The sequence below is a fragment of the Chrysemys picta genome, chromosome 3 (genome assembly GCF_011386835.1).
Source record: "Chrysemys picta bellii isolate R12L10 chromosome 3, ASM1138683v2, whole genome shotgun sequence".
NCBI lineage: Eukaryota > Metazoa > Chordata > Testudines > Emydidae > Chrysemys > Chrysemys picta.
In genome coordinates, this window is record NC_088793.1 from 156,436,546 (window position 1) to 156,462,762 (window position 26,217).

General features: G+C 39.4%; 1 protein-coding gene across 13 annotated transcripts in view; it reads left to right on the top strand.

Annotated features, from left to right (window-relative positions):
• CDC42BPA (CDC42 binding protein kinase alpha) overlaps nucleotides 1–26,217 on the top strand; it is a 326,251-nt gene that overhangs the window by 243,464 nt on the left and 56,570 nt on the right. For all 13 annotated transcript variants that reach the window (XM_042848545.2, XM_065590558.1, XM_042848542.2 and 10 more), the window contains 6 exons: nucleotides 2,373–2,478; nucleotides 4,537–4,661; nucleotides 12,726–12,831; nucleotides 13,458–13,606; nucleotides 15,770–15,861; nucleotides 19,798–19,874. In XM_042848545.2, coding sequence (XP_042704479.1) covers nucleotides 2,373–2,478; nucleotides 4,537–4,661; nucleotides 12,726–12,831; nucleotides 13,458–13,606; nucleotides 15,770–15,861; nucleotides 19,798–19,874 — 655 coding nt within the window. The remainder of the gene's footprint in view (nucleotides 1–2,372; nucleotides 2,479–4,536; nucleotides 4,662–12,725; nucleotides 12,832–13,457; nucleotides 13,607–15,769; nucleotides 15,862–19,797; nucleotides 19,875–26,217) is intronic.

A 26,217-nucleotide genomic window follows, 5' to 3' on the forward strand; every position in this document is an offset into this window, starting at 1 on the left:
GGAACTGCAGGGGTGGTGCCTGTGGACAGAGGCAGCGCGTGGAGCTAGGAACTGAGTGAGAGACATGTCACCTCTTCCAGGGGAGCCCCCCTGAGCCCTCACGCCCAACCCTCAGCCCTGAGCCCCCTCCCACACACACCCAAACTCTTGCTGCTTTGGGGGTGGGGGGTGGCCCAAGACTGCCCCAGCAGCAGCCGGTGCGGCTGGCCCAGGGGCTGCCCAAGCTGTTCAGGTGGTCCTCAGACCAGCTGCACCGGCTGCTGCAGAAGTCATGGAGATCCTGGAAAATCACGGAATCTGTGACTTCCGTGACAAACTTGCAGCCTTAACTATCACCATTGCAATTAAGAACTTCAGTTACAAATACTAAAAACATGTCAATTACGTATCCTGTCCCTTTTCTCCCCTCCCCAGAAACAGGAGTTGGCAGAAATCCTAAAAACCCATCAGCACAGTGGCTGTGATGATCAAGGCTTTACAGAGCAAATATTAGACAAAATTCATAGGAACCAAAACAAATCATAACAATAAACACACAAAACTAAACAAAAAGAGTTAGCCAAACTCTTTAAAAAAAAAAGGGTTAATCTACTGTTTGAGAAGTTAGGCTTGATTCTGCTCCTCATACATGGCAGCGAGACTCATTATCCATTCCCCTAATGCTGTAATCTTTTTCTGGCTACTGCCCAGTCTACTCATCATATGCATGGAATCTCTTAGTCTGGGAAAGGATTGGTGGTAGATTTCAGAATTGGAGTTTAAACAGTAATAATTAATATGGTACACTGGTAGAATGAAGTGTTATGTTTCAAAGGATGCCTAACAACAAACAATTTCAGAGCTTAACCTAATATTGTGTACTATATTTCGAAGTCTGGTTGAAACATTAAATGAATTTTAAATTAGGGGTAGGAAATTCAAACCAGGAATACTCTTAAATGGGCTCAGTATAGCCACCGACGGCCTCTCAGCTTTTAAGGATGTTCTCGCAGAACTGTTATAACTCTTTGCCAAATTCTTTCTCAGAGACAGAGTAAAACCAGGATATAATTTCCCCATCACATAATCTGAAACACTGACCTGTTTGCAATTAAATTCACACACTTCAGGACAGAGTTTTTGATGATTATTTTATCTGGCTTTTTAGTGAGTACCTACTAAGCATTTGAATAGATGAACAAAGATATTTATTGAACTAGTATTTATGTGTGACACAGCCTAATTAGCCCACTGGTAAAGTACATCCTTGTTACCTACCATTGCTATGAAGTGGTTTTCCTGAAATTCTGCAAGTGTAGGCGATCCAAAAAGGGTGGATTTGAGGTGGTGGTGGTAGTGTGGGGTGGGGAGCAGGAGCAGTGTAGTTTTGCTGCATTGTATTACCCTTCTTCTGATCCCACGGACTGAGAGAATTGTGCTCCATTTAGCAGGGAGAGAAGGCCACAGCAGCATCATTCACCTGCAAATCCACAGGGATTCCTTCAGTTAGGATAATGTTGATTAATTCAGCATTATATTACACGTGTTCCCTCTGTGGTGAACAAAACCCACCTGAGAAGGCAAGCAGGGAGCAGGAGCTAGCCTGAGGCTTTTCACAGAATGAGCATCTGAACAGGCTTGAGAATCTGCTGATATTGATGTCTCCAGTTCAGTCATGATTGTGTCCCCGTTGGTCAATTGATCCATCCTCTTCTTACTGATACTGATGGGTGAATCGTCAATGAGTGGCCTTTTAGGTCTGCTAAATTAGCCTGGCAATATTGTAAGCAGAAGTTTTTCTCATCACTGGTTTAATCCTGCCAGTCCAATGACTGTTCCACACATGGCATGCTATTAGGTCGAGGTCTCATCTCTGGCAGTTCTGCCTTTAATCCTGCCTGGGATCAGGAAGTGCAGAGATATATGGAAATTAAAATGCCATTTTAACAAAGTAGGATATATGAAGGTTTTACCTTTAACTGTGAATGTCTGAATTTGTGGTGATGCCTTACCTATCTTTTATTCTGCAAAATTATAATTGCTGAGCATCTGGAAGATCTATCCAAAGAATAAAGTACTTACAAGAAGACTGAGAAATGTTAGTTTCCTGAGGCTCTGCAGTCCTGCAGTGAAGGAAGGTTAATTTTGTCTAACGATAACACTAAGCACACTGACTTGCTGTCCTAATACTAAGAAGATAATCATGTTGTTCACATTTTAGGGGGGGTTAATATTTTTAATAATATGTTTAATATTTTTACTTTCAGCTGCTGTACATATTAATTTTTAGAGCCTTTACATACTCACACATTATAGTATTCATTTAATCAAACAATATAGTGGATTGTTTGCAGTATATGAAACGTCTTATTGTATTTTATATTGTACCTTAGCCAAAGTGAAAGAGAGGAGTTTGAAACAGAGTTCAAACAGAAGTATGAACGGGAGAAGACTCTGCTAACAGAGGAAAACAAAAAGCTCTCAAATGAGCTTGATAAGGTGAGTGTTGCTTGACTGAAGCTAGAGAGTTTTACAAGCATCAAGTACCCTGTATGAAGACAACAATACAGGATCATAGCAGAGATGGATAAGACCCATTTTAAGTAACTGGAACCAACATGTAATCTCTAATATAGGATATATCAGAAGTTCAACTGATCCTACACAGAAGAGTATCTCCCATTTGGTTTGAGAAGGGAATCGAGTCTTATCTGATCTTTTAAATGTATTTTTTAAAAAAAATAATTTATGTTGATTTTATGGCTTTTTCACAGAAACTCTTCACAATTCCTTAAGCCAAATTAAAACAATAATGATTTGCTTGCATGACCCAAATAACCATATAATTGACAAATAATGTGATTACTTTACATGTACTTGCATGTAGATTACGATGCAATGACTTCGTCATTTCTATCTTGGAAGATGAAGTGTTACTTTGAGATCTTAAAAAGCTACAAATTACAAGGCAGCTGTGTTAGCATTACCATGTGATGAGTGGAAAAGAAAAATTGGTGCAAAAAAATAATTAAGCTAGGTTATCTCTTTAATGTTCATTTTTCACTGGGTTGTTCCAGTTCATTGCTGGTTGGCAAAGGTTACCTAAAGCAAGAAGTTCACTTGATTTTTTTAGTTGCTTTTATGTGTATTTTAAAAAATAATGGAAGACATTTTTAAATTACCATACTGTACAAACTAAGAATATTTCCATAACAATGTAGACCTTTATATAAATGTAGCTTTAAGTACTATAAGATTAGAGGCCTTGATGTTTTTATACTTTGCTTTATTCTGTTAAAGATTTTCATTATGCCTTGCAAAATGACATATGTGAATTTTTTAGATAGACCTATTAACATTCATAATCACAAATCATTAGGACCTGTAAAAAGTGCTCAGGGGACTCCTATTTAAATATAATTACAGATGTTGGCCATAGAGGAGACACGTTTTACTGATAAATATACAATTTAATAATCATGTTGGGGAAAATAGATTAAATTTTGCATCATTCCAATTTGCTGTTATAATTTAGTATTTAAAGAAATACAGGTACTGTATGGTAGATTCAAGCCTGCATAGTCTCTGGTCCAAATTTGACCTATACAAATAATTATGTAGTCTAATTTGTCCTTGATCCCTGATATTAACACAAACCAATTATGGCCTTGATCTTGCAGGGTGTGCACATGTGAATAGAACCTGTATGGCGGAAAGGAAAGTTAACCACTAGATATATTCCTCTATTTAGGCTTGGTCTATATCACAAAATTTTGCCAGCATAGCTGTCAGCTTGGAGTATGAAAAAATTATACACCCAAGCTGCATTAGCTATGCTGGCAAAATCCCCAATGTAGACACAACTATGATAACAGATGAGTGTTTGGATTAGCATAGCTAATGCCATTCAGAAAGGTGGTATGTAGCTATGTTGGCAGAAGAACTCCTGCTGGTTTATGCAACTTTAGGAAGCTCTGTTGGCATTGCTATGCCAGCACAGCTGTACTGGCAACGGCTCTGTGTAGAAAAGCTCTTGGAGAATTGTAGTAAGTTGCAAGATGAATCCCACTCTCTATAAATGAGCAAGGTAAAAACGGGATTAGGGTGAGCAGAGAATGGGAGTGTCTGAGGAGACACAGTGGTACATTCCCCTCATAGGCCTCACTCCTGCTACTAAGCAGGAATAACTTGGTGGCTATAGAGCAGAGCTGTAAGACAGGATCGGACTCTCTTGCATTCTCTGTCTTGCTCAACACTTTTAATGTTGTGCTTCTACATGCAACACTACACACCTATACTGTGCAAGATCAAGCCCTAAGATATGTCAGAAATGTCACAAGATTGTAATTCTCAAGGTGTCTTAACTTTGGACATGAGAAGAAAATGTTTCAGCCTTTGTTGTCACATGCAGTTTATTCTGATAGGTGATACAGATTTTTAAAGTGGACACCCAGTGGTGTGGCACAGGGAGGCAAAACTCCTTGATCAGGTAGGTGAGCAAGATGGTTAAGTCATAGCTCTTTTTAGATTAAATGTGGTTTTTAAATCCTCTTTCAGCTCACCACCATGTTTGAGAGGCTAAGTATGAACAACCGACAGCTAGAAGAAGAAATGAGAGACCTGGCAGATAAAAAGGAATCTGTGGCACACTGGGAGGCCCAAATTACTGAGATCATCCAGTGGTGAGTACCCAGTCACAGCAGAGCTCCTTGTCACAAGGCAGTTGTGGGGTAGGGCTGCTAATGCATTTTCATTAGCGTGTTGCATCAGGAAACCCAGACTCTCTTGGTGCAATCTCACAACTATCTAGGTTTGAGCTAGGTTATTTCCTGGGTGTTTCCTTATGTTCAGAGTTTAGAAAACCTTGTTCCTCCTTAAGATGAAAGTTGTCCTCACAACTGCAACTGTTTAAGCACCAAAGAATCATAGCCATTGGATGTGACTTGTGGCTTTGGGAGAATGTTGAAAGGAATCATGTGATTAGCTCACTCTTCCAAAAAGGGGCTAAGGAGGCTGGGAGGATTTGTATAATTTTTCCTTCAATACTGACTACTGTGGGCTAGTTTATGTGTGGCAGAGTAAAACAAACTCAGTGCAATTCATGTGCAATTTTACAAGAGAGCAACAATTCCTAAAGCTCAAGCACTTAGGGTTAACAAGTAAGAAGTTTCATTGAAGTGAACCCCCCAATAATGCTGTCATCAAACTGTCATGTTGTATTTATAATGGTTCCTATCTCTTTCTAGAATACTGAGGGGAAAATACAAGTCTGAGTTTAAACTGTTAATGGAAAGAAATTTTGCTGGGTATTACTTATTTTAAAATATTTTTTCTTTTTTGGCCCATTGTGATGATTAACTTATTTGAAAGCAATTTGCATCCAAACATTTCTACATCTCAGTCACTTTGAGGGGATTTCAGTATCTTACACTAATTTTTTGTTGTTATTTCTTAAGCTGTTTTTCTACCATTTTGTCTCATCTTGTAGCAGCTGAGTAATCTGACTTTTTTTTTTTTGCACGTCAGAGCAAAAATGGGTAAACATTGTCTTTTTAAGGAAACCTGGTTAGGTTGACAACGTTTTGACATCAGTGTAATTTTATTGTCCATATTTGGACAAACGCTTTGGTTTTTGAATATGGCCACTCAATGCCTATCAAAAAAAAAGTCGGGCCCTGGAACTCTGGACATTTTCCAGGCAATGTAGTTTGTTTCATGAATATACATAATTTGGACCCATGTCGTCAGGTCCATATTCTCTGAAGGCATCATTTTCACAGAGGTAGAGATTAAAAAAATCAAATCAGCCTAATCTGTGGATGTTCTTTTCAAACACTTTGTCACATTTCCAATTTTCTCATACAAATGTGAGTGTAGTAGACTCTATGCCAGAATTACAGAAACCAGAAATGCAATAAAACCATTCAGATGGAGTCTGTTGTTTTAGAATTGATCAGAACTATTTGTACAGTTAAAATCAAAACAGAAGAAGAAAAAGCTCGGTCATTATAAGTAAAATATCAGTTTTGGGGGGTTGCTTTTTTAAAACAAAAGGTATGGTGATCTAGTTAAATGGTCAGAGTAACCAAACCCAATAGGGGATTAGCGTGTTATCCAAAGCCTTCATAAACCAACACTTGAGAGCTGTGAAGGACGAAAAGTCAGCCATAGTTGTGTATTGTTTTACTTGACCATTTAGATGGATAAAACCTTTGCATATAATTATCAAGCAAGCCATTATTTCTCCTCTCCTCCCTCCTGTCCTTCTCTGTTGGCTTTTTTTACTATGCTAATTTTTTTGAAGAAGTACCACTCTTGTTGTTGAGATCTGTGATAGTGGCATGAATGCAAATAATCAGGTCAGACCCAAAGAAAACTGTCTAGTCTGAAAGTATGTTTGTTTGTTTTTTTAAGGAAAACAAAACATCAATGGTATTTAAACTATAACACTTTTAGAACCAAAGTTAGACATCCTATTTGCTAAACGGTATGATAACCTTTCCAAAAATACAGGAGTTACGTAGGAACATAGAGCATAATGGAATGAAAAAAAAAATACTGGGCATGTTTAGTCTTGAGAAAAGAAGACTGAGGGGGAACATGATAACGGTCTTCAAATATGTTAAGGGATGTTATAAAAAGGACTGTGCTCAATTGTTCTCCATGTTCACTGGAGGTAGGACAAGAAGTAATGGGTTAATGTACAGCAAAGGAGATTTAGATTAAGTATTAGGAAAAAAATTCTGACTACAACGGTAGTTAAGCTGGAATAGACTTCCAAGAGAGATTATGGAATCCCATCGTGGAGTTTTTTAAAAACAGATTGGACAAATACCTGTCAGTGATGGTCCAGGCTTATTTGGTCCTGCCAGAGCACAGGGGGGCTGGACTTGACTTCTTTAGTTCCCTTCCAGCTCCACATTTCTATGAACAGTAAGGAGGCCCAGGTAGTCTGTTTACATTTATATTCTTAATGGCTATACAACTTCGAATTTTTTTCTTTTTTCCTTCCTGAGGACACCCAACAACATTCATTCAGCAGTGCTCAGCCACCATGTCTCTACTTAATTTGTGCTGTTTGTACCTTTGCTCTTCTGTTTGTTACTCAAATAATCTTGTAGCATCATTATCAGTAATTATTCAGTAGAACCCTGTTTATCTGAACCTCCATTATCCAGCTCTCCATATTATCCGAACCACCAGCCTCCCAGGGCTGACAGTGGCAGGGCTCAAGCTATCAGCCCCGAGCAGCTGGGGCTCCTGATGTCAGCCCACGCTCTGCCATGCGCAGGGCTGACAACTCGAGCTCTGTCACCCATTCTCCGGTTTATCCAGATTTTTGGTTATCCGATCTTACCCTGATCCCAATTAGATTGGATAATCGGGGTTCCACTGTACGTGGTGAAGGACTGGAAAATATGCACTACTTCAGAAAAATGTAGGTATGGTACAAAGATTTTTACAAAAGCTAGATGTCAACTTCCACATAATATTACATAGCAAACTTTCTCTGCTGTAAATCTGTTCTTTAGGGTATCAGAAGTGGCCTTTTCTCTACTTCTGAAATTAAAATGAAAGCCTTTTGTCCTAAGCCTCTTACTTTCAGTATAGGGACAGGTTACCTCATTTAAAAGGTACCTATGGACTCGTAAAATGGTATTTGAAGGAGACCAGAGACTTTAGAATGCCAAACTTTTCATTCATTTTCTCCCATTGAAACTCAAGATATGCTCTGGGAAGAAGGGTAAAGCTTGTATTTAAAATGTTTAGTTCACCCAGCTCAGGACTTCTTTGATTTCTCATTAAAACACATTCAATCAAAGAGAAAGCAGGTGGAGTGAACCTTAGAAAATCTGGGTTCAGTTCCTGGCTCAACTGCAGATTTATTTATTTTTTGTAACTTTGAACAAGTCACTTAATCTCTTGGTGCTTCAGTTCTCTATCTGTAAAATGGGAACAATACTTGTCTCACCTTTGATCTATCTTGTCTGTCTATATTGTAAGCTACTTGAGGTAGGTAGTGTCTCCTACTCTTTGTACAGCATCTAGCACAATGGGGTGTCAGACTCAGTTGGGGTGTGTAGATACTACTGTAATACAAATAATAACTAGAAGATTTACATGACATTTGTGGTGCAGTCTGGATGTTATTAGTTAGAAACCAAGCACTCAGTCCTAATACTTGTTTTCAGGACTTATAAAGATTTTGTTAAAAGTAAAAGGGAAAAAAGTCCCAAAGCAACTACTTGAATCTCAAACCCCGTTGTTCTCAGTAGAAAACATGCATGCATTATGGAACAGGCTTTAGGAGTTTGAATGGAAATTGAATCTCAGCAGAAGTTTTGCTAATTCATTTAAAATGTAAGAGTAATAGAATTTTAAAATATCACTATTGAAAAAATTTTCTCAGATGTATTATTTTTGAGGTAAGAAATGAAACTTTACCTCTCAAAAGTTTTTACTCTCTCCATTTTCCCAAATTCTCTTGGATTGATAGGTATAAATCAAACCCTTGTTCTTTTTTACTTTTAAGAAAATGAAGTGATTTAAAAAAAAAGACTTGCCGGTCCAAGCAGTGTAAAAGGGACATTGTTATATATGAAAAAAGATTGGTAATCGAATTGTTTAGTAAAAGAGAAAGAAGGTGCATTCAGTAGATCCAAGAGACTCTACATTTGTTAAGGGACTGCGGGAAGAAATGGGAGACCTGGGAGATTAAGACTTTGACAGGTCTCTATTAGGCCTAAAACAATTTCAAGAGCTTCTGAGGTCACACAACACTAGTTGAAGATGGTCGAATCATTGTGAGCTGTTTGCCACCTACTGGTTATCAGAGGGATAGCAGGCACTAGATTGGAGTAAATATTTCATATTTATCTTCCTCTTTAACTTAAGCTATTTTCTGATCCAAGGGATGATATCCACTCAAACCTTGGCCTTAAATATAGATTTTTCTAAAAACAAAAATTTTAAAACAATTTAAGCTTCAACTGAAACACTTTCTCTTAAACATTCTCCTACCATTTTTGCAGTCCCAACTTTTCAACACTAAAAACCAGAAAGTGCAGCCAACATAAAACAAATCACTGAAATCATTTTCACTGTCTGAGCTGAGGGAAATGCATAGGGTAAACAGACTTCATAAACAGTGACAAGCAAACTGGGTCTTTAAATTCTTTGTTTTAAATTAGTAACAAAAATAAGAAAATGTGATTATTTAACATCTGTGTATTTTTAATCTCACGTATCACTTGCAATCTGTGACAGAGGTGTTCTTCCACATACCATAGAACAAAATCCTTAAGGCATTCAAACAGATGACACTCGGCACGTCCCTCTTCCTTGGTGACTGGGGAAGTGAGGAGGCTCGGCCAGGTGCTGGGTCTGGCAGCTCGGCCAGGTGGGGGCCTTCGGGGCGGGGGGGGGGTCTGGTGCTCGGAGGGCTGGCAGCTTGTCCTGCTGTTGTCGGTGGGGGCCAGCAGCTTGGCTGGGGGAGTGCCTTCAGAGGTGGGGGGGCTGGCGGCTCGGCCTAGCGCTGGGGCTGACCCAACACTCAGGGGGGAGGGTGTGATGGCTTGGCTGGGCAGGCTGCCAGAGGTTGGGGGAGCGGCTCGGCCTGACGCTGGGGCTGGCCTGGTTCTGGCGGGGGGTTGTGGATAAGGAGGTGGGGGCGGCGACTCGGATGGGGGGGTCGTCAGGAGCGGGGGGGAACGGCAGCTCAGCCTGGGGCTGGCCTGGCGCTCCGGGGGCTGGAAGCTCGGGCTGGCGCTCTGGGGATGGGGGGCGGTGGGTCAGGGAGGCCGGCGGCTCGGCCCACTGTAGCTGGGGCGGACAGGTGGACCAGGACTCCTCCAGTCACAGGGGGCCCCTCAGGGCTTCTCCTCTTAGGGGGATGGGGTTTCGGGGCTCCGGCGTGTGGGGGAAAGGGCCTTGGGTGGAAGGGGTGGGCCGGTGGGCTAGCGTCCCCAAAGCGGGAGTTCACCCACCGCCTATGCATAGAAGATTGACACAGACGGGCTGAACATGATAAGACCAGGCAAGTCTGAGACATACCTTGGGGGTAAAGGTTGATCTGTAGATCGGGTTCTCCAAACCAGCATTATCCGATAAACTTGACACGTGGCTCAAGAGGATCGACAGGGCACTTCTCAGGCCTTCGCAAAAATTGGACATACTGAAAATCTTCACCCATGCCACAAATTATCTATCTGGCAGACCACACCAATTGTAAGAGAACCCTATGCTCTTCCCTCAGTGACAGCATTAGGAGGGTCATCATTTGGTGGCTTCATCTACCTGCAGAAGATTCATTTATGCCAGATCCAGAAATGGGAGACTGGGAGTGATGAGACTTGCTAGCCTCATACCATCTGTTCAGGCAAGATAGTTACATAGAATTGCACACTCCATAGATGAGACAATTCAGAGCATTGCATTGACTAGTGGTATTGAGGATGAGTTCAGCAAACTGTGCCTGGCAGCAAGTGGGAAGGTAGAAGTGGTACTTGCAATAACAGACCCAGTTCTGTTCTTTGATAATAACAGAATGCTACAGAGCATCCATGAAACACTAAATGAGTGGGAGAGGCCAGGTCCCAGGGTCAAGTACCCAATCCCTGTAACTGGAGAGATGCAGAATTCTCCCAGTGGAAAGAACCACCATGCCAAGGTAGTGGAATTGAACATTTCCGCAATGATCCGATCAGCGATGACTGGATGAGCTATCATCAGGGTTTCACAGCACGCCAATTCCTAATGGCTTTGAAACTGAATGCAAACATAGATCCCACCAGGGAATACCCAGAGCGTGGAAAAAACAATTCAGTCATGAAATGCAGACACTGTTCTGCTAAATATGAATCTCTATCTCATACTTTGGGACGATGTCCACATAAAAAGGCATAATAAATTGTGTGAGATTTTGGTAAAAGAAATGTGAAAGCTTGAGTCGGTTGTATATCAGAAACCAAAACTGCACACTGCTGAAGGCGAACTAAGAAAACCAGACCTTGTATATGCCAAGGATGGGACAGCCCTGATGGTCAATATCACAGTTTGTTTTGAATACAAAGAAAAAGTCTTCCCAGATGCAGCAGAAGAGGAAGTCAGATACTATCAATCTGCCAAGGAAATCAAAAAAATGATGGGAACCAAATGGTTTCCCCATCAATCAAGTCTTATCACATCTCAGGATGTTGGAGTACAGGCAAGAATGAGCTGCTAGATTGTTCAGTCGGAGAGCGTTGCTATATTCCACAGATGTCAGTAACAACTTTGCCAGCAGAGGGAAGGGTGCAGGAAACCCTGCTGATATCAAGCCCGATGGGACTCCAAGGCCACATGTGAAAATCTCATAATGATTACTGTCTCACTTAATTCATGACGGTGTTCACTGGACATGGCGAACAGAGTTGGACAGGCCACCTTGGGTACGGCATGCCCCAAATAACCTGGGGGGAAAAAACATGGGTTTTTTTATTTAGGTCATAGATCATGACCTCTCTCTCAGGCTAAAATATTTGAGTTGCACCTCTATTCCTGCAAATACTGCCGGGAGTTCAGGTTTGTCCATGGCACTCCGGTACTTGTCCCTTCTGTCTCCTCACTCCTAACGCGTACTTCCAAAGCAGTATTGAAACACTAAATTCTTATTAGTAGGATAAACCTAAACTTCTTAGCAATAATGCTTTATTCAACCATATTAACCATGTACATGAACCCTGAAGAAGCCACTGTGTGGGTACGCAAAGGACTTATCTTCGATGGGATGGCTGAGAGAGATTTCACAGAAATGAAATTGCCAGGTAACAGATTTACCATTCTAGATCATGGTCTCTCTCCAGATCCAAAATACTTGGGATGTAATAAACAGTAATATGAGGCGGAACGGAGAGATAAGTAGGATAGAGGAACAAGATTTCCTCCTTCCCTAAAAATTACTGTCATTACAGAATTTAGGGACCACTGCTTGGGAGATGTTCCTGCCAAAATATATTTGTATGTTCAAAGTCAGTGGCCCTTTCCATCCGGGTTACCAGTTGGGGTGTGACAAACTAGCTCTGATCCCTTCTGGGACCTCCTTATCTACAACATGGGTAGGCTTTGATGATACAGAATTTGATTCACCTGGCTGTGGAGAGTGGGGTCTGAAATACAACCTTGTCTTTTGGAAGATGCAGTGAAGGTCTTATCTTCAAAGAGCAGGAAATTTGGAGACTCTTGTTGACATGATCAGAACCAGAAGGCATGTCTTTATAGAAGGCAAATTCAGGGAATAAGATGCTCTCATCTCACTTAGGCTGTTTAATAAACTACTGTAAGAAACAGTTATTAAATAGGAACTGGGGGAAGAGTCTGATGTCACTAATGCAGTCAGTTATGATAACATCTTAGAAGGATTAGAAAGACAACTTTTAAGCCTGATGTTGCTTGGATGCTCTAACTGTTAATTTGTGGTAGCATATTTAATTTTTAACTTGCTATCTAAAAATAAACTGCTACATTTCGTTGTTACAATCTATATTTTGGTCAGATGATGCTGGTCATGACAGATATTTATTATTTGCTTTCTTAAGTTTTGATATTTGGTTTCTTTATCTTCATTTTGTCTTTGTAGCACATACTGTATAATTTAACTGTGCAAAGTAGCAAAAGGTTTAGCCTGTACAATTAGTGAGGTTGCCTTGTTTATTTTAAATTAATAGTTCCTTCATTTAATTTTTTTTTTTTTTTTTTTTTGCGCTTAGGGTGAGTGATGAAAAGGATGCTCGAGGGTATCTACAAGCCTTGGCCTCTAAAATGACAGAAGAACTAGAGGCTCTGCGGAACTCCAGTTTGGGTGCAAGAGCAACCGTAAGGATCACACTTAACATACCAAAAAACATTTTGTAAAAAAAAAAAATTAATTATGACTTTTTGCATTCAATATTAATTTATCTAAAGAGGCTGTCTCATGACATCTTGCAAGTTTAGGGACTTTTCTTTCCTATTAAGTGACCACCACAATTTAATTGTTGTTAATTAATAGAATGGCACCTCTTCTATAATGGGATTTTATATGTAATTTTGTTTAGATGGTTACAGACAATCTTGTATTAATGTATTGAAAAGATGTTTGCATAAAACTGCAGAGGTGAAAAAGATCCGCACTGTCACATCATGGAAAGTATTCTCTTTGAAGGAGCCATTTCCTTCTGTGAGTCTTATCATAGTTGCCATTCGAATCCATGCATGTAAATGACTATGGTTCACAAAGTTGTGAGAGTATGAAAGCATGGGGCAGTCATCTTCCTCTTGTAGAACTTGAGAAAAAAGAGATGATGTATTCGGGGACTTTCCAAAATCCTTTTTGAACTGATGAGCTCTCACTTCAAGAACATAATAGGCTGAGGACAACGACTACTACTACTACTAATAATAATAATAATAATTAATAATTAATTGCATTTTCTCTGGGTTGTTTGTTTTGTTTTTAATAGGACATGCCCTGGAAGATGCGCCGCTTTGCTAAACTGGATATGTCAGCAAGGCTGGAACTGCAGTCAGCCCTTGATGCAGAAATCCGAGCCAAACAGGCCATTCAAGATGAGTTAAATAAAGTTAAAGCTTCCAGCATCTCTACAGAATGGTGAGCCTGAATAGTTCTGATGGAACTTCACTATGGTAGCTTGCCAAAGACCTTTTGGGGAGAGAACATTTAGTTATAAGTGTTAAATATCTTGTCTGTCAAAATCTGATAATGAATGGTATGTTCGTTTCTTATAACTGTACCTAAAAACAAGACCGTATTCTTTTGTATTCTGTGAGTAACTGAAAAGGTCCTATGAAAAACTGGAGCTCTCTCTCTCTAGACTTTCAGATGGCACTTTTTCATACATCAAATAATTTCTCCCACAAACATTTTACAACTTTGGGCCTGAGTAACAGGCAATTGTTGTTTGTCTATCTCAAAACATATATTCCTTTCTACTCCATTGACAAGTTTATTGGATTGGATGGACAAAATCAATTTTTGCATGTTGATTTGTACAGGAATAAAGCCTGCCTATTGAGATTTAAGAATTCTTTTCTTCCCTGCTTCACTGATCCCTGCTTCACTTCAATTTCAAAATTTATTTGATTAGGGAAACTGGCCAAAGCAGAGGATTAGTAATTGGGAATAATGGGGCATTTCACTTGTAGGTCATCAGTTGTAATCCAGCCAAGGTTAGAAGTTACCAAATGCTGGTACCATAGAAGGTTTCTTGGCAGCCTGTGAAAATAAATTTGGTGGCATGAGTCCAGTTCAAACACTCACATCACAACAGCCACCACTGAAATTGGTACTGATTATTTCCTTTGTTGGTAGCCTGAGCAGAGAGGTTAAAGACAGAGCAAGCATGAGGGCTGAACAGCTTTTTTTTATCCCTAAAAGTGATCCCTCCAACTCAGGACTGAGCTCATTGTAAGAGAAATGTGCACTGCCACTATCCATGCTGCCCCTATTCTGTTGGAAAGTAGCGGACTTCAGTTTCCTGGGCTGTCCTACTGGAAAAAATGCCCTGTGGTGTGTTTTAAAGGTATCATACTGGTAACTTTTAGAAGCCTTTGAATTCCTTTTCTCTAAACAAGGAGATTAGACATGTGCATGAACCTGTCTGTTGAAGTCTCTGTATAAAGCATTTATACCATAATATGCCTGTCACTGTAGTACAGTATCTAGGCACTTAAACAGTAGACATAAGACATGGAAAGGACCAGTAGTGGGGAATGGAATAAAGAACTGATGTGTGAGTCACAAAATGAGAGAGAAGTGATGATTTTCTGCCTTAGCTGGTTCTGATAGGGAGGTTGGAGATGAGAAGTCGTGATTTGTGGCAAAATTTATTTTTAATGTGTGTGATGGGTATGAGTGTATACCTTCAACTCACTGTACAAGGCATTTAGCCACTCAGTTCCCAGTAACACATATGACAGTTAAGGAGTAAAAACGTGCACATCAAGTTGAAATTGGACCTCTTCATGTTTTCGATCAACCTGTTCATAGAAGAAAAAAGTCCTTGAATGTTTAGGCAGTGCAATCGAGTGACTAGAATTGGGGAGCAGAGCTTCGGAGTTCCATGCTTGACTCTATTACTGACTCATTGTGTGTTTTGGGACTAATCAATTTTTCTGAGCCTCAGCTTACCTATCTTAAAAAGCAGCAGTATGAAACCCTTAAGATAGAGGAATAACTAGCATTTGAAAAGTGCTTAGAGCTCGTTGGATGAAAAGTATTGTAGAATTGTATAGTAATAATATTTATTTGATTGCGAATCAGAGAATTCGTAAGGAGAAAACTAAGCTGAGCATTATTTTACCAAAATGTTTTTATGATCTCCTTTGTTAATAACTGAACAGAAAAAACTTTCAATGTACAGTCTCTGAGCAGCACCAACTTAATGAATTAGCAAATGAAATGATCTGTTTTATGTTTATTTTTAAATGTGGTTTTTTCTTCTCATTCCCAGGGCATGGGTTCACACAGTTGTTCATAAATTAGAGGCATGGGTCAACCTAAAGGGTAAACAAAGCCAATTATTCACTCCTTTTTCCAAGGTCCCATACTAAACAAGTCATAACAGAATTCTGCACTCAGCCTTTCATTTGATGACATCATGCTTTGTTTGACAACGCAACTTGGCTAGCATTGATTTTAACCAAACAGTAGTCCAAATAACATGCAAAGATGGACCAAAAAAGGGAGAATTTGCAGTGCTGGCTCTCAATAATTGTATTTTTTGTTTCTTTGTTTTTCTTTCTTTTTTTAAAGTAAACTTCAAGAGTCAGAAAAGAAGAACTTGGAACTGTTGTCAGAAATTGAAAAACTGAAAAAGGAGACAGAAGACCTTAGATCAGAAAAGGGTATGGCAACTGGTGTCAAAATAAATGAGAACATACTGCACAGTAGTGGGTACATCTTATCAATTAAGAGTGTCATCTTGCGGTATAAATGCAAGAACCATGATGCTGAGAGATTCTGACATCTAAAATGTTAATACAGCTATTGCACGGTAAAATGTACCCACAGCAATTATGTGCGAATCTGTTATATAATATTCTGGAATTTTCTTGGTGCACTTGAAGCATGAGAGTCATTTTGATTTGAACTAAATTATTTTTACTTCAACTTGTGTATAGAATTGACCACTATATAACCCTTAGTAGTACAGAATATTCAATAAACATTTTTTCTTTGGTAGATAAGGGTTTTTACACTTCAGTATAGTTAGTCGGTACTCTCCATTTCTGAATTATCTGGCTACATCTACACTAAGAGAGGAAACAATAGCAGGGGCATTGATAACATTTAATGGTGGTTTTTCCTGCAGCAGATTACTGCTTACACATAGCAATGCAGCCATGGACAGAATCGATTTACTAGTTTTTGCCTTACTGTGATTGAACCAGTGTTGCTGGGAGCAGACTCTCTTGGGTAATTTCCAAATACAAGCTGGAGCATTGAGACTCTACTCCTGGTGGAATTCTGTGCCAAAAATTCGGCAACAAAAAATTAAACATTCTGCACACAATATTTTAAAATTCTGCATATTTTATTTGTCAAAATAACACAATATAATCACACCAGTTTCAATTATTTTTGGTCATTTATTTCAAAATACCTGTCAGCAAGTATGTCTGTAACAATACAGACAACAAAAAAGATTCAGGAAATCTTTTTTGACAGATTCCTTACTTGGCATATTAATACAGAACTCTGAGTAATAATTCATTTAAACTACAATACAGAACGGTATTTCCCACGCCCCTCAGAAGCAGAGCAAAGGCCTGGGGGGAGTCGGGTAACGGAGGAGCTGAGGGAGAGGGAAGTAAATTGCTGGGAAGGAGCCTGGGTGTGAACTTGGAGGGTTGTTTGGTATGGATGGGAAAAATAAGGAACAGGTTGTTGTGGGGGGGAAGAGGGGAGGCAAGAAGGGATTTTTAGGGAGCTTCCCCCATGCAGACCCTGGCTGGCCCCTAGCCTCTCCCATTCAGTCAGGCACATCTTCCCCTGTCCCCATGTGTGTCTGTGCCCTCACCCAGCCACTCCCCTGTCCCTATGTAGCTCTGCCTCCCTTCCCCCTGTGTCTCTTCACCTCTCGTGTCCCTGTACCTCCACTCCCATTCAGCTCCTACCCCAGTCTGTCCTCCCCCACTAGCCCTTATGAGCCCTTGTCTCCTGACCTGGCCTGACAGTGGGAAGGCAGCTCTCTCTTCCCTCCTTGGGGGGAGTTGCAACTTTGTTCTATTGCCTTAGCGCCCTCTGGTGGGCAAAAGTCAGAACTGCATCAACATTTTGGCAGAAGCTTTTTCTGCGTGAAAAATTAGAAATCTGTGGGGCTTAGTAAATATGTGCACACGCAGTAGCGCAGAATTACCCCAGGAGTAATTGAGAGATGGAGTTAGGAGAATCAGCTGACCTGGCTGTAATATTTGTGTCTTACCATCCAGGCTGAAAGAAACAATTGCAGATTGCACTGTTTCAGGCAGACACGAATTAAAGATCTTGTGTCATTTTCTTAGGTGCAGCAACTAGTTGTTAGAACACAAAACTTTCTCAAAACTCAAAAATGTGTGGGACAACTGTTATGCTTAGATTCAAGCATTTTATAGGGTTTGCAATCTCAAGGCATTCCAAACAGTTGTCTGCTACCACTCCTTTTCACCTAGTGTAGATAGGCCTCTGAGTGCAGCGTGACAGTTATGACAGCCCAAGAGTACTTCACAATATTCAGATTAGGTGCTGATTAGCTGGTAAAAGGAAATTATTTATAGTACTGATACTTGCTCATCTTGATGCTTCACACTGATATTCAGAATAAATATAATCTTGATATTTATGGAGATGCAAAATGGGAATTTGGGGCTAGCTTATTGCTTTTGAAAACTTGTCCTTGTTGATGCTTCTTTTCCATATGTTTATCCTTCAATTTATAGCTTCATGAAGAGTACACAAGTACTATGCTCCCAAAAAACAAATGATCAATCTGCTGAACAAGTCAGCCTTGCAGTATTTAGTCATAAACAAGAATTTATATTTAATAGTTTACCAAATCTGGTGTTTTCCAATGTTACATTTTTGTGTTAATAGAGATAAGAGTTTAATTCTATTTCTGAAAAGATTGTAAAACTTACTTTGAAAATTTCCTGGATTAAAAAAAAATGTCAGAAGTAATTAGTATCCTTTTGCCAGAAGCAAATTTATAACATTGTATGTGGACTGTTTAAATATTTAACTACTGAGAAACACTCTTTAATCCAGTTTGTTTATTATATTTTAATTTGACTGACTCTTGTAAGTAGAAGTATGTTGATAACTAAAAGATAAACATTGCAGAGGATTCAAGTGCATTCATTTTGTGTGATAGTGGCAGATTAACTCACTGTGCCTGAGTACTGTTTTCCAAAAAGGGGTAATTTAGATTAGCAGATTCATCCTGTGCACTTGATAGGTATATTCTGAAACCTGGGAGGGTGAGAAAATAACACAGGGAAAAACTGATTCTATAGAATGACAACTCCTTTGAGAAATACATTCAGTCTGGGTTATGGAGTTTTGATAGAGAAGTAATGTGTATTTGATATTTTAGAAGGAAAAGTCCTCCTTATAACATTTAATTTTTCATTGTGAGATAGATATGGAGTGGACAGGATGACATCCTAGTTCAGGGGTTCTCAAACTGGGGGTCGCGAGGTTATTACATGGGGGGTCACGAGCTGTCAGCCTCCACCCCAAACCCCGCTTTGCATCCAGCATTTATAATGGTGTTAAATATATAAAAAAGTGTTTTTAATTTATAAGGGGGGGTCACACTCAAAGGCTTGCTATTTGAAAGGGGTCACCAGTACAAAAGACCTAGTTAGAGAAGGAACTGTAATGTAACAGATCTCTCTTACACACACACACACAGCATTTTAGAAGAGAAGCTCAGATGTAATGACAAATCTTTTGGGGAAACAGCAATTCAGGCATAGTCTGTGGTCATCTTATTTCTGTTAGAGCTTATTACGAGGACCTGAATAATGTCAAGAAGAAACATCAGACATACTGGGCTTGATTCACCTCTAGGTTGTGCCAGTCCCTGTATCTTCATAGGGTGTAGACTCCTCCTGGTGAAAAGACCGCCAGGAGTAGAACTGCATTTATAAAGCATCTGCAACACCTACACTAGGTGCTCAACTGTCCTCAAATACTTAAAAGTGGGTGGTGCTGACTGGGCGTGGGGTACCGTCAAGGAACCCAGATTAAGTGCTGATTCAGCACATTTCCTTAGCAATCAACACTGGCATATCTCCCTTGGAACCTCACCCACAAGTTTAAGCTGCCTTTTTCTGGCAGAATTTCTAGAGAAGGGCAGCAGTGCAAAGGCCACCTGCACCCCATTTCTCTCCCCCCCCCTTGCAGGGGTGCACCTCTCCTGGAATATAGAAATCCGACTGACACAAGGTGTGAAATGAGCCACGTTACATGCATGTATGTGAATCAGTATTAACATATTGTAAAGGGACGCATACACATTAGATTTCTGTGTATTACACAGCCTATATACATATGTGCAGTATATCTAATGTATCATCTTGGCATTACACACATCTGGGGAAATGAACATTTAACCATAGGCTGTATACTCTCTACATGTGTGTTGAAAAGGTACCTTCTTTCGTACTGAGTAGCAGACCAGACATGACAGTCCATAATACATTTTAGATGATTCACCTATAACCAGATTCAGCAAGACAAAGGGCCTCCATGAAACAGTCATTTTTCTGTAGCTTAAAAAACTTGCTGCTGTTTTCTAGGTGTAAAGCACCAAGACTCACAGAATTCTTTCTTGGCATTTTTGAATGCTCCTACCTCTGCTCTGGATCAATTTGAAGTAAGTGTGCAGCCATTTGAATGTCTTTGGCAATCATGGAAATGTTTTATTCTTGCTGTCATGCAGGTTGTGTGATACTTGCTTAGGAGTTAATACTGTCTTTTAATCCCATTGTCCTTCTACATTTTGAACATCATTTTAGGTTACAATAATAATTTATGATAATTGTTTGATTTACTGTGCCTTCTTCCTGTTCTTGAATAGTTGTATCATGGTCCATTCTCTTTAAAGGTCATGTATGGTGAAATGAGAGAGTCTAAAAGAAAGATGAAGTTAAAATGGCCTTTCATTGTAAAAAAAAATACTTAGCTAACACAGATTACATATCCTCCATTCATTTTTATAGGAATTTATAAACCAAAGGCTAAATACTGCCTTTGGATGTACTCACTACCATTGAGATCAGTGGTACCATGCATGTGTCCAAGAAAATCAGAGTAAAACTAAAGTAAAACTGTTTAATTCCTTTGCAATTTTTAGATCAAAGTCCTGATAAATAGAAAAACTGGAGGAGAAAACGTAAAATGGAAACGTATATTTCACACCTTCTCTTATTTATCTAAAGTAAACAATGTAAAATTTCTATAAAATATTAGGGCTTAAATCCTGGCTCTATTTAAGTCAATGACCAAATTCCCACTGACTTCAGTTAGGCCAGGATGCTACCCTTAAGGTCTAGAATGTGTTCATGGCTCCCACAGCTGTCAACAGAAGATGCACATGATTATCTTTAATACAGCAGAATTTGACCCCTACAATTTAAGGAAGAAAATAATTATTGTTACATTTTTGAAAATTTTACTCTCCTCTTTAATGCATATTCACTATTTTCTAAAGTCGTTGCATTCTGATGAAATCTCCACATCTGATGATCATATTTAATTTGCTTTTAATGATTTATCATATGTTGGTTTTAATACAAAAATTCTGTCAGAATTTGGAAATGTTTTTATTGAGTGAAGGATAGAAAAAGCATTAGTCTGCTTTTTTTATGGATGGATTATGGATTAATTGTCTAAGAAACCAAAAGGCAATTAACAAAGACTCCACAACTTTAACTGATGTAATTGTGACTTGGCATTAAAGTCATTTACTGTTTTTCTTTAATTGTTTTTGCAACACTGTATCATTATTTATTTTTACAGAATAGTTCTCTTCATCCATTTTTTTCTGTTTCTTTACTGCTGTGTTCGTTAAATAGGATTCCTTTTCTTCTTCTTCTTCATCCTCATTGATTGATTTTATGGATGATGTAAGTCTTTGACCTTCAAACCAGTAAATCCCTCAATAAAAAAAGAAATTGATTGATTGATCTGGAAAATTCAAACATAATGCAGTCAATTTAAGAATTGTATGATTTCAAGTGCATCTGAGAGCACAGAATTCTACTGCACTAATATATCTATATCTTTGATAGATAGATAGATACTATATAGATACACAGTTTGAAGAAATATATTTCTTTCTTTAATGCAGGTATTGCATTATGCTTTGCAAAATGCTTTTGTATTTTGGGAGGGTGCTGTAAGTTTTGTCAATTTGTCAGAGGTAATCTACTAAATTGTCACCTACTCTCAGTCCTCTGACAACTGTTCTGAAATCATCTGTGGTGTTATATAATTCATTTCATTATGTTGTTGCATATTATACCCATTTTCACTAACTGTTTTTAAAAAGAAGAACAGGAGGACTTGTGGCACCTTAGAGACTAACAAATTTATTAGAGCATAAGCTTTCGTGGACTATAGCCCACTTCTTCGGATGCATATTAGTCACTTTGCTGAAGATTTTTTTCTCTGTCCGGATGACTTCTGAAGTTTCTTTTTTTAGTTTTCTCAAATAAATAATAGATTTTGCATTTTTAGTGAATGGTCTTTCTATTAAAACTGATTGGGTAGGTAATTGTGTCAAATTTCACCATAACCAGAATGAGTATAGAAATTTGTTTTTGTTGTCATTTGGAATGTATGTTTTTAATGTAGGAAAACATTGAAATATGTACAGTAGTTGGTGGCAAACTTAGCTAGCAAATCATTTTAAAAGCTGTAAATTGACTGCATTATTTGTTTTCCAGACCCAAGTAGTAGGCTAGTAGATTTAAATAGTTAGAAGTGTTGTGTCAAAATAGGAAGCTTTTGCCCTCTTTATAGAACTCTAAATTATAACACTGTTTGATATAAGGTTATGGTCTCAGCTGCATTAAAATGCCGTATAATTAATTGTGTTGTAAAAACACCGTTATAAAATTGAAAATGGGAGTCCATCAAGAATGTTGAAAGAAAGAGGATGTAATGTATAATCTTATCCTGATAATATGCTTTTCACAACAAAAATTCTTAGAAATATTTCTTCTTGTGTATATGGTTTATTCCTATGGTTGGAGCACATACTGTGTGAGTGTATGTTTGTGGTACCACATTAGAAGTATTAGACCGTAGTCTGTATTATCATTATCCAAACCAGAAAGATTGCTTTTCTGACATCTTAGAAATATCCTTATTCCTAGAGACACCAAAGCAGTCTTTGTCATGATAACTTTTATCCTGACTGTTTATGTTTCTATGTTCGGGTTAAAGAAGCATTCTACTTGGTGGGAGAGCATTATGAAAAGGTTGCCCAGCTCAACCTGCTCTTTAATATAGACTGAGAAACATGATCTTTTAAAACACACACCACTCCCTCTTCAAAACATTTTAGAAGAGTAATAAAATAAATGTTTGGGAGAGCAGTTAATATAGCCTACCTTTGTAGAGGGGACCTAGACCAATTTAGGAAGGAGAACGAAGATCTGCTGCTGGGCTTGTAAACTTAGCGCTGAAAGGCATCAATACATAAAAAATAATATTTGTTAAAGCAGAGACTGCATATTTTTCACAAATACTGCAACCAAATCAAATATATTATTTCCCCTATGCAGGTGAAAAGGTATGTTATGCATCTTTCAGAAAAAATAATCATTTACAATAGTTCCAGCATAATTCTGGCAAAGTCGTGGGTGTGTTATCCATTGGTTCACATCACAGCTGTAACATTATAACAACTCTGCATAATGCCAAGCTGTTGATCTTGTGGCATGTGCAGGGTCAACTGTCAAATGAGTACAGTTTGTATGTGTTCCACTGTTGGCTAACTTGCCTTAGAGCAGTGGTCTCCACAACCTTTTTACGCACAAGATCACTTTTTGACTTTAAGATCAACCCAGGATCTACCCCGCCCCTTCCCTGAGGCCCCACCCTGCTCACTCCATTTCCCCCTCCCTCTGTCGCTCATTCTTCCCCACCCTCGCTCATTTTCACTGTCCTGGGGCAGGGGACTGTGGTGAGGGAGTGGGTGCAGGCTCTGGGCTGGGACTGAGGGGTTTGGAGTGTGGGAGGGGGCTCTGGGCTGAGCCTGGGGCAGGGTGTTGAGGTGCAGGAGGGGATGAGGGGTGTGGGCTCTGGGAGGGGAGGGTGGGGTGCAGGAGGGGGTGCGAGGTTCAGGCTCTAGCCAGGAGGCGCTTACCACAGGCGGCTCCCGGTCGGTGGCGCAGCAGACCTAAGGCAGGCTTCCTGCCTGCCCTGGTCCCACACCGCTCCCGGAAACAGCTAGCCTGACTCTGTGGCCCCGGGAGGGGAGGGCAGGTGGCTCCACGCACTGCTGCTGCCCCTGCCCCCCCAGTGCTGACTCCGCAGCTCCCATTGGCTGGGAACTGTGGCCAACGGGAGCTTGGGGGGTGGTGCTGGGGAGACGGGAGCAGCAGCAGCACGTGGTGCTGCCTGACCCCCCTCCACCCCCAGGGGCCGCAGAGACATGCCAGACACTTCCGGGAGCAGTGTGGGGCCTGGGCAGGCAGGGAGTGTGCCTTAGCCCCACTGTGCCGCCAGACTTTTAGTGGCCGGAGATCACGATCGACTGGCAGAGGCTCCAGGATAGACCAGTTGATCATGATCTACCGGTTGGTGACCACTGCCTTAGAAGATGGTCTTGATTGGTCCACCAAGATTTAACCTTCTCCTAATGCTGATCTTGCAGTTCTTGGCAGGTCTCCAGATATCTGGTCTGTATATATTGTTAAAGTTGAAAGGAGTTAACATTTTAATGCTTAACATACAAAACATGAGACATTCATCATTGGGTCTTCAGGCTGAGTTCAATGGGAGGTTCTCTCATCTCAGTCTACAGTAGACAAGAGAACAGTTTGGAACAGTGGTTAGGCGGGACAGAGGATAACATAGATGACATAGAGATAGAGTACTTTCTCACTCTGCAAAGACGCATAAAGAAGTCACCATCTTTCCAAGTGAGGATAGAAGCCATCGCAGACAAGTGAGATATATTTACTTAATTTCACCTGCTATTATCCTGTATACCAACTAGTTATTAGCTAGAGCTAGTAAAAAAAAAATTTAGGGGAACAGTTTTCCATCAAAAAATGCAGTTTTGTCAGAATTTAAATATTTTGCCAGAACATGCAGATTTTGACAAAATTTTCAGTGGGGAAAAAGTTGAAAAAACATTTTTTTTTTACTTTCTTGTTTCATTTTGATAATGTTGCAATTTTTCATTTTAACTTTATCATTTCAACTTTTATATTAAAATATTGACATTAATGTTATATTTATATTTAATATTTCAATATTATTGTAACTAAACATCTTGATGATTCTGAATCAAAAATTTTCAGAATTTTTGTTCTGCAGGAAATTGTGGTTTTTCATTCTAATTTGGAATGGAAACAGATTTCACCATAGAATGAACATAACATTTTCCAACCATCTCTTTTATTAGCCCCTCTAGTTAATTTTTAATGCATATGATAAACTACTAATTGCTGCTGAAGTTGAACATTCCAGTTATGCCCAGATAGAACCAACCTCTTGTGCTGTTGAATGTAGCAGGTACCTCTTCATATTCCATTGCCTACAGTGAGTGAATAATGAATGAGGATAGCATAGAGGTTGCTGTGGGAAAGGACCACCAACAAAAGGGTCATACATTAAATAACTGTTTTGATGTTGTTAATATATATTTGGAGGGGGACATTTGAATTTGCACAAGGTAAATATGCTATTTTTCATTTAATTGATCACGATCTAATTTATCAAGTAACACCCTTAAGACATTATCTCTGAATTACAAAGATTAAACAGAAAATATAAAAATATCTATATATTATTCATAGGTAGCTCGGTTCCATGCTCTAGGCCTATTAAACAAGTTTTATCTCAGTATATCAATCAGAACTTTAAAAAGTAAAATAGGAGTCTTAGAAAATACCACTGTCACCCTAGACATGGCCTCCATCCCCCCATTCAGTCTCCCTGATTGACAATATTAACCTGGAAGAACAATGGCAGGATTTTGTAGCATGACTTGAAGGGAATCAAATTTAGATCCTGTCAAACCAAGAAGGAGTGTGAGTTCCAAAACCAAAGACCTTTCACCTGCCATCACCCCCTACCCAATCAAGACTGCTAGCTAGAGTTCCTCAGGAGATTTCAGGTGCTGCAATATCGCATGGGGTGTTCTCTTGAGTAGGACCAGCAGTGGATATTGCTAATGGCCTGTCATTTCCTCCCCATGCACGCAGTAACCCCATGCTCCCCCTAAAATGCTGGTAATAGTTTAGAGAGCAAGATACTGAGCTAAATTTTACACCCATTTTACACTCTTTGCAAGCCCACTGAAGACCATGTAATTTCATGGGTGTAAATCACTTCAGAATTTGACTCACTAAATATATGCTTTAAAATTATCTATTTACATACAAGGGCAGAGCTCTGCTTGAATCTCTGCCATCCAAATGATTGAAATGTTTATAGCAAACTATGAATGATTGTAGTTTATTCTAATTGTATCAACTAGGAAGACTATAATTTCCCTAGTTCTGTTGGAGAAAAATAAAAATAGATGTCTGCGCTCCAGCTGCCTATGACTGGAGCCTGCAGATGCTTCAGGAGGAAGAGAAACATCTCACTGTGCTGATGATTCACTATGCCCCTCCCCATATGAAATAGCAACTTGGGTTATATTTTAAGGGTAATGATTGTGATCATTTTTATATTTCATATTAAGTGGAACCTACCGTGGCCCTAGCAAACATTTGCCCTACTTATTGGAACAGATATTTTTTTCATTCTTAAATAATTGTAAATGAAATGTGTCTGCCTCCTGAGTGACTGAAGCTGCTGTTTCAGGTCCTATCCTTCTATCAATCCTTGCTTAAAATACCCTTTGGCTTCAGTTGGACTGCCACACATGGAACATTGAATCTGGCCCTCATAAGCCTCCACTGTATGAACTGGATCCACAACTTTCATAGTTAATTACTTAATAGCTCTTTGCCGCATTCTGTAGTGAGAAC